General features: G+C 46.6%; 1 protein-coding gene across 1 annotated transcript; it reads right to left on the bottom strand.

Moving 5' to 3' along the window:
• Positions 1–2,185: 2,185 nt before the first annotated feature.
• Positions 2,186–5,445, bottom strand: LOC132577953 (telethonin-like). The gene is made up of 2 exons (XM_060247743.1): positions 5,280–5,445; positions 2,186–2,462 (listed from the first exon to the last, which is right to left on the bottom strand). Exons 1-2 carry the CDS (start codon positions 5,420–5,422, stop codon positions 2,186–2,188), a joined length of 420 nt encoding a protein of 139 aa, XP_060103726.1. The 5' UTR covers positions 5,423–5,445.
• Between the last annotated feature and the right edge of the window lie 5,694 nt (positions 5,446–11,139).

Raw genomic sequence — 11,139 nt, 5'->3', positions numbered from 1 at the left:
GCAAGAATCTCACACCAGTTAACCCTGAACCAAATTTAGATTCTGTTTTTCATGCTTCGTATTTCTACATATATATAATTACTGTGCAAAAAAAGCTGTATTTTATGGCTATAATGCAAGCAAACTGAAATTTGCCCTTACACCTCCCACACTTCTAGATCACCCTATCTCTTCCTCTTCCCTTCTGGCTTCATGATCCACGTACATGAGAACTGCAGTCCACTTTTGGGTTCTGATCCGTGGTTTGGGAACCTTTGCCGCAAGGCATGATATATCCATTTTCAGGCTTCTGTAAAATAGCAGATCACAGTATCTTCTGTCACTTCTGTACCAGGTGTGCTCAGGGCTCAAGGTTCTCTGGGTTTACTCAAGAGGAGGGACTTGCCTGCAGACGATCATGAAGCAGGGTTTGGAGCTGGCTCCAGCAGGCAAGGGCTGAGCCTTGTGAAGTGGCCATCCAGCAAGGTTGTCTTTCCAGGCATCGGCTTCAGTAGACTGGGACATCACTGGGCCCAGCTTCATTGCCCACAGGTTCTGAAATTCCTGAGAAGGCCAGGATCGGGCAAGGAATCACCTTCAGCTCTCTAGCTCTATCCGGGTGTGCGCATGCAGCCTGGAACTCCACCTCCTCTGTGCCATTTTGCCCAGGCCTTCTGCCGCCAACCTTCCCACATACTGGGAGAGGGTCCTGGGTGACTACAGGGCTGGAATCCTGCCCGGTGGAGGCTCAGTAAATATTTCTGAAGCTGGTGGTGAGGCTTCCCGATAGGGTTGGGCAATGCGGCCCCTGGCACCGAGGAGGCATTGAGCATGGGTGGTTCTTTCTGCACTGTGCCAGGTCAGTCCAGGCCCCTGCAGTCACTGACCCCTCGGGATTCTGAGGCGGTGTCACTGAGCAGGTCAGAAGGGTTGTGATTCTGGACCCTGCAATGCTATTTGCAAGATATGTCATGTCTTAAAAGATGGTGCTGTAGAATAATGATGTTTGCAAGGCACTAAATATCCCCAAGGTCTCTGAGGCACGATGGGCACAGAACCAGACTTCTGGAGCAGCTCAGGCACCAGACAGTCCCTCGTGTAAACCTGAGCAGCCTGGAAACTTCTGTCATTTATATCAACCACTTAATGTAATGGAGCTCCTAACAACATTCGTTTCCTTGGCCACATCTTCATTCTCTGTCACCCCGAAGAGTCTTCTTGGATTGGTTTAACCTTTACAGCTATGGAACCACCTCCCCAGAGAGGTGTGCCGGGGCCCCTCCTTGAAGACCACTTTACTTAGGCCTGCATTGGACTGCTTTATTTTTATTTATTGGCAGCCCTAATTAGAGTTTTTAAATCGTGACCTTTTACATGGTTTTTTTCATGACTGTTTTATTCATTTTGTTTTAATATATTTTCACAGTTTCATTTATCTCATAAACAGCCTTGAGTTCTGCAAGGGAGAAAGGTAGCTAATAAATGTTTTGAATAACTAACAGATAATTGTTCATAAGCAATTTGGACCCCCTTGCCTGTTTTTGGCATACTGTAACGTTTCTGTTTTTAGATCATAATCATAAGTGGTGTTGATTTCATCATCTCGCCACGCTTACTCAGCTGCGATGACTGAAGAAAATTCTACTTTTTCTAGGTACAGAATATTCTTGAATACAAACTGAAGACTGTGATTTCTAAATTAATTCAAATTAAATGAATCCGCTGGTTTAGGGTTGGCAGGAGAACATGGAGCTAGATCCTCATGGAATCTGAACGCAAAACCTCTTCCTCCCTTCCAGAATATTTGGATCCTGGCAAAGGAAGTTTATACTACTTATTGTTCTGAATGGTCTGCATGGCAAGGTTCTCATGGAATGCACTGGGTGCAGTTTGAATGTGCCCGGAGTCAAACTTTCCCATCCAGTTCCAAAACCACGATTTGCTGTGACTAGTTGCCGGGCAGGCACCAGAGAGAGACTCGCGGAGAAATCATTTGAAGTTGGGATAATTTCATTCTGAAACAGCTTCATTGGAGCAGCCTACCCTGACAAAACATTTAAAGCTACCCACCCTAAATATGTCCCAAGTACATCCTAGCTATGGTGTGCTGCTAATCAGGGCAATGCTGGGCCCAAGCCTTTCTTTGAGTTAGAAGGCTGGAACTCTGAAAACTTGGTTTGGGGGTCTGAAGAGCCCTTGTGGTCCATTAGACCTTTCTTTCCCTGGCAGTGGGGGTATTCACAAAGATTTCGGTTCTGAACTTGCGTTCTTGGGGTGCGTACTGATGCTTACTCGGTAGTTTGCTCGGTATAAACAAAGGTACTGGGAGCACATTCTTGTAGGGAAGGTGATACATTTTCAATTTTTTCCCAGGCCTTCCCATTTGTATCTTCATTGTAGGAGATCGCTGTACAAGGAAAGTGTCTTGATGCTGTGTTTCATACCTCTCACGACAGGCACTGTTCCACTCCAGCAGTGTGGTCCTGTAGAAAATGTAAACTCACACTAAGCTAATGGAATGTATTTTCACAACGTGAAAAGAGCCAGAACCCAACACCCCATTCCCACATGCACCCTTCTGCTAAGAGCTAGCCCTGGGGCGCGTGGCCCCTCAGGTAGATTCATTGCCCACTGCCCCGTGCCCCCGGGGGCCCTATGTGCACATGCACCCCAGGTCGGGCTGCCCCACTGCCGCCCCTCCCTCCTTCCACAGCTCTGCAACATGGCACCATGCTCGCTGTCGCCCCCCCCCCCCCACAGTGAACTCAGAGGAGCCCTGCCCACTTTGACATGGTCTGGGCATCTGAGCATTCTCTCTTAAGAGAACGCTGGAGGATGCTTCACTTCCCCCTCCTTTCCGGAACTGGAAGGGAGGAAGAGTGAAGCCTCCTCTGGCGCTGTCTTAAGAGAGAACGCTCAGATGCCTGCATCGAAGTAGGATGGGCCGAGCCTAGTGGTGCTCCTCTGAGCACACCGGGGGTGGTGGTGGTGGTAGCAGGCAGCAGAGCACGGCACTAGGGAAGCGAGGGAGGGGCAAGTGGTAACAGAGGGAGGAATTAGGCATTTGTCTTGGGTACCAGGAGGGGGGTAGAGCCCAGTTCAGTGCCCCCTCCCCTGGTGCCCTAGGCAAATGCCTGGTTTGCCTAATGGGTAAGCCGGACCTGCTTCTGCTGTTTGTAGGTTTTGTTATATCTCTCTGTACCACCTGAATGCATTAATTTAAGCATTCTTTAGAAGCTCACAAATGCTTGTGCCACAATAAATCGGCAAATCTTTACAGTGCCACAAGACTTTATCATGTTGGCTGCAGCAAATAAATCCCCTTCTGGAATCTCTATCCAGGGGTGGCCAATGGTAGCTCTCCAGATGTTTTTTGCCTACAACTCCCATCAGCCCCAGCCATTGGCCATGCTGGCTGGGGCTGATGGGAGTTGTAAGCAAAAAACATCTGGAGAGCCACCATTGGCCACCCCTGCTATAGACTGATGGAAGTTAAAATCAGAATCTGCAACAAGGAGCCAACTTTTGATTTATTTTCTATATTATTTTTACTTTTCCTCTCAATCTCTTGACTCTCTCCCCTTTTCTCTCATCTGTCTTCTCTCTTCCATGTCAAAATATGGTCCTGGTATGGAACCCACCTTAAACAAGGGTGTGACTTAGTTGTAGGCAACAATCTTTTATCTACAGAACAACAATGTAGAAATTGTCTTTTCCCTACAAATTAAGATCCATTCAGACCCTGGCCTTGTTAGCAATATATATTACACTATCTGGAAACACATCTCGATCTGCTTGATCTCTTCTCATGCTTAAGCAATGCTGCATGATTATTTTGATCCCTATTTTAAAAAATTTTCTACTAAAGCAATCTCAGTTCTCAGAAGCTAGGTAGGGTTGGCCCAGGCGAGGGAGACCTCCAAGGAATACCAGGGTTGCAACACAGAAGCAGGCAATGGCGAATCACCTCCAAAGGGCTCTTGCCTTGGAAACCCCTCAGGGTCAGCTGTGACTTTACAGCACTTCCTACCACAAACCAATCGAAGCAGAGTACTAATGGCATCTCAGCTTATGAAAACCTGATCACCTGTTTATTTGATGGTTCTCTTGAAGTCATTTTGCTCTTTAACAGCTAGATTCAAGCCCACCAGCACCTAAGAGATGGATAAGATTTTGGGGGTATGAGCTTTTGAGAGCCCAAGTTCAATTCCTCAGAAACCAACAAGGTTAGCCCTGACCCAGATAGCCCAGGCAAGTCCGATCTCATTAGATCTTGGAAGCTAAACAGGGTTGATGCTGGCAAATACTTGGAAGGGAGACCTGCTTGGAATACCAGCAGTCAGGAGGCGGGGGAGGTTTTATTCAGCCACCTCCCTGAATATCCTCCAGGCCACCAGCACAGGTGTGCCACCAGTGGTCGAAATGACACCCAAATACCAACAAAATTTTCAGGATATGAACTTTTGAGAGTCAAAGCTTCTTTTGTTGCACGTACCTGACAAAGAGAGCTTTGATTCTCAAAAGTTTATTTCTCCCCCCCGCCCCTACGTCTTTTTGGTCTTGTAGATGTACTGGACTCCAATCTAGCTCTTCTGCTACAGGTCAACACAGCTACCCTCTGGAACTTGGCTCCCAACACATGCTTTTGAAACAGCAGTAGCAGACAAATGCATTGATTTGTCTGGATGAAAGAAGCATCACAAAGACGAGGGTCTAGAGAAACCACTTTCCAACACACACGCACTAAAGTACCTGCTGATTCACACAGAGTTTAATTGTTCCATGCCTATTACGGGTTTCTTCAGATCTGTAGAATAACTTAATGGACAATTTTCTTTTTTCACGGTAGCCAAGCACAGCAAAGTAACTTCTTGTCATAGGACAAAATTTTGAGTCCAGTGACCAACAAAGACCGACAAAGTTTAATTCAAAAGCTTATGCCCAGGATGAAACTACATCGGTCCTAAAGGTGTCCCTGGACTCAAACTCTGATTGCTTCAGACCCACCTGAAATCGAACTTCTTGTCAGTCTGAGAAATCTTAATCAAGCCATCTCTAAAATTCTGAGCTATAAAATCATTCCCCTAAATCATGGACAACCATTGAAAGGAACAATGAGTATTTCTCAATCGTCTCTCTTTCACTATCGTTCTTTTAACTGGGCTCAGTTGGGCCTCAGCACAAACTAAAACAAATCTAAAACGACGATAAATCCTATTCAAATGTTATAAAATCTACTGCAAAAATAATTTTGAAAAAAACCCACCCCACCCAGATAAATGAGAGTGCTGGGCTTGTACCTCTCCTGCCGTCTCTCTTCCAGAGTCAGATCTTCCCACAGCAAAGAGAAGCTTTCCTTCTTGGCATCATCTCGCTCTTCTACATCGCAGTTGAGGACCCCGACTTGCACGGTGTCAGGGCTTTTTAGCAAAGGAACTGGCATTGCAAAATGTGGCTTTCTACCATGAATAAGCAAAAAAAAAATCCCCCTCGGCCGGAGGCGCAACGTGTTAATTTTTTGATCTCGTTTTGTTGTGGGAGTTCGGTTCAGATTACCGCTACTTAAGTATTTTAGTGGACCTATTTTTATATTTATGAATCACTTGGTGGGCGATAAGATGAATTGGCACGCTGGATCCTCAGGGGCGTTCAGACGTAAATGTCTTTGGGTGACTAACTGAGAAAGAATGTGGCGTTTGGGACTACTAGCCTGACACATCCATTTTGCTGGGGCTGTCAAGATTCCAAACTAGACCCCCCCCCCCCGAACAAAAACAGAAGAAAGAATGGCCATTTTGTTTTCCTTCTTAGTCTCTTGGCTGTCTGAACAGAGTAATCTTTCCGCCAGTGGAATTCATGGGTGGCACACTAACATGACACCCGTCTGCCCCACCCTTGTGGGCATAACTGCTGTCTAATTTATTTTAATCAATCTACCTCATTTATACACCTACCTTTCCCCCCCAGTGGAGACCCTGTTGCAACTTCTTGTGCCTGAAAACAAAACGGGGCCTATTTAAATGGATTAGAGGGGGAAGACTTTTCAGTCCGGTAGGGTTGCCAGCCTCCAGGTGGAACCTGGAATTCTCATGGAATGACAAGTGATCTCCAGATTACGAATCTGCCATCTTAGTCTTTGTAATTTTAGATTTTGTATATTTTAAATTGGTCTTTTACTGCTTTTACTGTTGACTGTTTTTATGATGCAACCCACCCTGAGCCTTTTCTACGGGAAGGGCGGGCTAAAAATAGAATAAAATAATTAATAAAATACATTAAAAATAAAGGTCAGTTCCCCTGGAGAAAATGGCTGCTTTGGAGGGTGGAGTCTGGGGTGTTATACCCTGCTGAGGCCCCTCCTCTCCCCAAACATCACCATCCTCAGGCCCCACCCCCAAAACCTCCAACACAGAACTGGGCACCCAGTGAGGCCAGCGAGTGACGTCTGTGAGGGAAATGAGGGAGTTGGGGAGAGTTCTCTCTCATGATCTCTCTATGGCCCTTGGGCAGTTACTGGCTGTACTTCTGTAACAAACGGCACTGGTTGTTTTGTTAAGTTGCTCTAAATCTCCCACATATAAGAAGGATTTTAGAAACGAAATAGAACACCCTGCTTGCGAGGGCTGTCATCTTTGGGTTAAGAAGCATCTTGTGATTTGGGGGGTGGTCTCGAGAGGGGAGGGACCTCAGTGGGGTAACCTGCCATAGCGCTCACCTTCCAAAGCAGCCATTTTCTCTTCTGTTACCTGGGGACCGGTTGTAATGCTGGGAGCTCTCCAGGTACCACCTGGAGACTGACAACCCTTCTCCTCACACATGATCCTTTTCCGAAAAGTCTGCTTGTCACTGTTCCTGAGACAGACAACCGTCGCCTGTGATGATGACCTTACGCAGGGAAGAAATAATGAAACCCTTCAAATCAGAAGGTCGTAATTTAATCTCTCACCAGCACCTTGTTCTCTTTCCCTCACACAGACACACGTGTGCATACACCCTCAGCTGTGTTTTCTCGCTCCTCTGTCCTAAAACAGACTGGCCTGGACAACTCGTGAGCCCTCCCCACCCACCCAGAACCAGCAGTCCGAGAGGCACTAGACATGTCTCTTGTTTCTGCTGCCTGCTGGGATTACAAAAATAGGAGGTTGACACCATTCAGCAGGCCAGGCCGCTGGACACGATGAGCAGGGCACTGCCTTGGAAGACGCCATGGGCCTGGGGTTGCCAACCTCCGGCTGGGACCTGGCGATCTCCCAGAATTACAACTGGTCTCCAGGTAACAGAGATCAGTTCCCACAGAGAAAATGGCTCCTTTGGAAAGTGGACTCTATGGCATTATAACCTGCTGAGCATCACTCCTAGGGTTGCCAGCTCCAGGCTGAAAAATATCTGGAGATAGGGTTGCCAATCCCCAGGTGGGGGCAGGAGATCCTCCAGTTTGGGGCCTCTCCCCTTGCTTCAAGGTCATCAGAAAGCAGGGGAGGGAAATGTCTGCTGGGCACTCTATTATTCCCTATGGAGACTGATGCCCATAGGGTATAATAGAGAATTGATATGTGGGTATCTGGGGCTTGGGGGGAAGCTGGTTTTTGAGATAGAGGCACCAAATTTTCAGCATAGCATCCAGTGTTTCTCCCCACAATACCCTCCAGGTTTCAAAAAGGTTGGACCAGGGGGTCCAATTCTATGAGCCCCAAAAGAAGGTGGCCCCATCCTTCATTATTTCCAATGGAGGGAAGGCATTTAAAAGGTGTGCAGTCCCTTTAAATGTGATGGCCAGAACTCCCTTTGGGGTTCAATTATGCTTGTCACAACCTTGCTCCTGGCTCCACCCCCCAAAATCTTCTGGCTGCACCCCAAAGTCCCCAGATATTTCTTCAATTGGACTTGGCAACCCTACCTGGAGATCTGGGAGCGGGGCAGGGTTTGGGGAAAGGACAGACTTCCATAGGGTATAATGCCACTGAGTTCACTTTACAAAGTGTCTATTTTCTCCAGCAGAACTGATCTCTGTTGCCTCAAGATCGGTTGTAATCCCAGGAGATCTCCCAACCACTGCCCGGAGCTGGGCAGCCCTAGCCACTAATCTCCCCTCCCCTACTTAAGCCCCATCCCCAAATCTCCAAGAACTTACTATTACAGAGTTGGCAACCCTTTGGACCAGCTCTCTGTGGGGTCTATTCATCGACCTTTTGGGCCAGAGCCTGGGGTGTTTACCTCAGACCAAGGCAGCAACCCAGGATCAAGTCTCCGGATTCCCGGACTCTCTCACTGTTAGGGTTTCAGACATTCTCCCTGAAAACCAGCCGTGAAGTGGTCACAAACCCGTAAATCCCAGCTCTGTCACTGGGAAAGTTAACTGTTTAAAAAGGTTATCTCTACAGGAGCTGAATGTTCCAAACAACTTTTCCTTTTTAAAAAAACTAAAACATCCCAGAGGGTTCTCTATGTTTCCTAAAGGGGGAAGGGCTGGCAAAAAGGTCAAATGCAACCAGCCTGACCTTTCTGTGTCTAAAGGCAAAACCTTTCTAGGTTTAGATTAGGGTTGCCAATCCCCAGGTGGGGGCAGGGGATCCCCCAGTTTGGAGGCCCTCCCCCCACTTCAGGGTCATCAGAAAGCGGGGGGGAGGGGAGGGAAATGTCTGCTGGGAACTCTGTTGTTCCCTGTGGAGATTTATTCCCATAGAAAATCATGGAGAATTGATCCGCGGGTATCTGGGGCTCTGGGGGGGCTGTTTTTTGGGGTAGAGGCACCAACATTTTAGTATAGTATCTAGTGCCTCGCCCCAAAATGCCCCTCCAAGTTTCAAAACGATTGGACCAGGGGGTCCAATCCTATGAGCCCCAAAAGAAGGTGCCCCTATCCTTCATTATTTCCTACAGAAGGAAGGCATTGAAAAGGTGTGCCGTCCCTTTAAATGTGATGGCCAGAACTCCCTTTGGAGTTCAATGATGCTTGTCACAGCCTTGATCTTGGCTCCACCCCCAGAGTCTCCTGGCTCCACCCCCAAAGTCCCCAGATATTTCTTAAATTGGGCTTGGCAACCCTAGTTTAGATTCAGGTGGACAGCCGTGTTGGTCAGAAACAATACAACGAAGTTTGAGTCCAGGGGCACTTTTAAGACCAACAAAGTTTTATTCTGCTATAAGCTTTCGTGTGTGTACAAAAAAAAGCTTATATCCAGAAATAAACTTAGTTGGTCTTAAAAGTGCCCCTGGACTCAAACTTTGTTGCTTCTAAGCTTAGAAAGTGCCTTCGACTACGTTTTTTAGTCTTGATTGCCTTGTCAATTGTCTTGATTGCCGAAAAATTTTGTATTTTCTGTGCATTTGACCTTTTTAAGTGGCTCCCCGTCTCGTTCTGATTTTTTTGCATCAGTTTTATCTTCTACTTAATGAAAGACACCATCGTCTTAGAGGATTCCTCTTTATGTGCTAGATTTTTAAAAAGACTATTATTAATAAAGTAGGTCCCCCTTCCGTTTCCCTCCTCATTGTTAGATAAAAACACCACATAACCTAATAGGATGTTCTAGGCGCGCCATCTTTTCCCCTGACACAGAAGGCTCTGTCTCTTCACCAGCTACATGATGGACAGAAATTCAGCCTCTGTATATCACTGTGCCTTCAATGCTAAGCTGATCTGGTGAATGTCTGCATTTTATATAATTGACAAAAGCGTATGTTGTGTCCATCTCAAATAGAAAGGATTAACATTCTCTTTCAGTAGTATTAATTTTACTTGACATGAGTTCTTGCTGGGAACATGTTTCACACATTTTGTAACTGCAAAAAAATGCCATGTTTTGGTACTTGCTGTGGTCAGGCACGGGGCTTAAAGAGTAGATCCAGATTTAGGAACATGTTTCTCTCCAACTGGAAGGGGAATTTAGAGAGCTTTGAGATTTTTAGCAAGAGGGAAAGGGGGAGGAGCTGACAGGTTTGCCATTGAGAGAGAGATTGAGATCCAGTGTAGGAGAAACCCATGGACAGAGCTGAGTTATTTCTGAGGAAGAAGAGAGGAGATTGGATTTATACCCCTCCCCTTCACTTGGAGACTCAGAGCAGCTCCTTTCCCTTACCGCAACAGACACCCTGTGTGGTAGATGGGGCCCGGCTGAGAGAGCTCTGAGAGAAATTGCTCTTGAGAGAACAGCTCTGACAGAGTTATGACTGACCCAAGGTCACATCAGCAGCTGCAAGTGGAGGAATGGAGAATCAAACCTGGCTCTTCCAGATATGAGTCTGCACACTTAACCACTGCACCAAACTGGCTCTCCTATCTAGAGAGGCTGGGCTTTCTACTGGAGAAATACCATTGTCCCTGAGGAAAAAACAATATTAAGGTTGCAAGCTCTGGGCTGGTAAATTCCTGGAGATTTGGGGGAACTGCCTGGAGAGAAGAGAGACCCCAGCAGAGTTACAGAGTCCACCCTCCAAAGCAGCCATTTTCTCCAGGGAAACTGATTTATGTCATTTAAAGATCATCTGTAATCCTGAGCGATCTCCATGCCCCAAACTAGAGGCTGGAAACCCTGGGAGTGGTTAAGAAGCTGGTGAGTAGAAGAGCAGCCATTTTGGAGTTGGGGCACTTTAGTTCTTCAACTCCAGTGGAACTTCTATCACTGTGACAGAAAGGAGACTTCTGTAAGCATCCCACATTGACAATGACTCTTCTACAGCAAGAGACTTATGCTCACCTGCCAAAATCCAAAGAGAGCTTCCAGCTCCTTCTCATTTGACCCCAGAGACTAAGGAGATATATTTCATTCCTTGCACTGACTTTGGGACTAGTCTATACATTACTGGGGTCAGGGCTTCTTTTGCATTCCAGCAGGAACTCATTTGCATGTTAGGCCACATCCCCTGAGGCCAAGCCAGCTGGAACTGCTTTCCTGTATGTTTCTGATAATAAAAAAAAGACCTGACTGGGTTACTGCTAACAACATTTCAGTCGAAAGTCTGATTAAATGCTTTTTAAGAGAAAGGAGGCTTAAAAATGCCGTAAGCAAAGATATCACGCTCCCTGTTCCTATTTCCTTTCCCCACCCTTAAATAAAAGTTGTTTTAGGTATGAACGGTGTGTGCAACAACTGTTCTGTGACCAGAGAGACAGTAGTGGGACCAGGCCTTTGTTTGCCAACAAGGGTTACACTGAAAGGG

Source organism: Heteronotia binoei, chromosome 10, assembly GCF_032191835.1.
Source record: "Heteronotia binoei isolate CCM8104 ecotype False Entrance Well chromosome 10, APGP_CSIRO_Hbin_v1, whole genome shotgun sequence".
In the NCBI taxonomy this organism is placed as follows: domain Eukaryota; kingdom Metazoa; phylum Chordata; class Lepidosauria; order Squamata; family Gekkonidae; genus Heteronotia; species Heteronotia binoei.
The sequence above is the reverse complement of the archived record's forward strand: the minus strand, read 5'-3'. Positions and strand labels throughout refer to the sequence as shown.

Coding starts and splice junctions, on each gene's coding strand:
- LOC132577953 (XM_060247743.1), bottom strand. CDS start 5,422: ATGCCAGTTCCTTTGCTAAAAAGCCCTGACACCGTGCAAGTCGGGGTC. Junction 2,463..5,279: donor GAAGAGAGACGGCAGGAGAG/GTACAAGCCCAG, acceptor CATTTTCTACAG/GACCACACTGCTGGAGTGGA.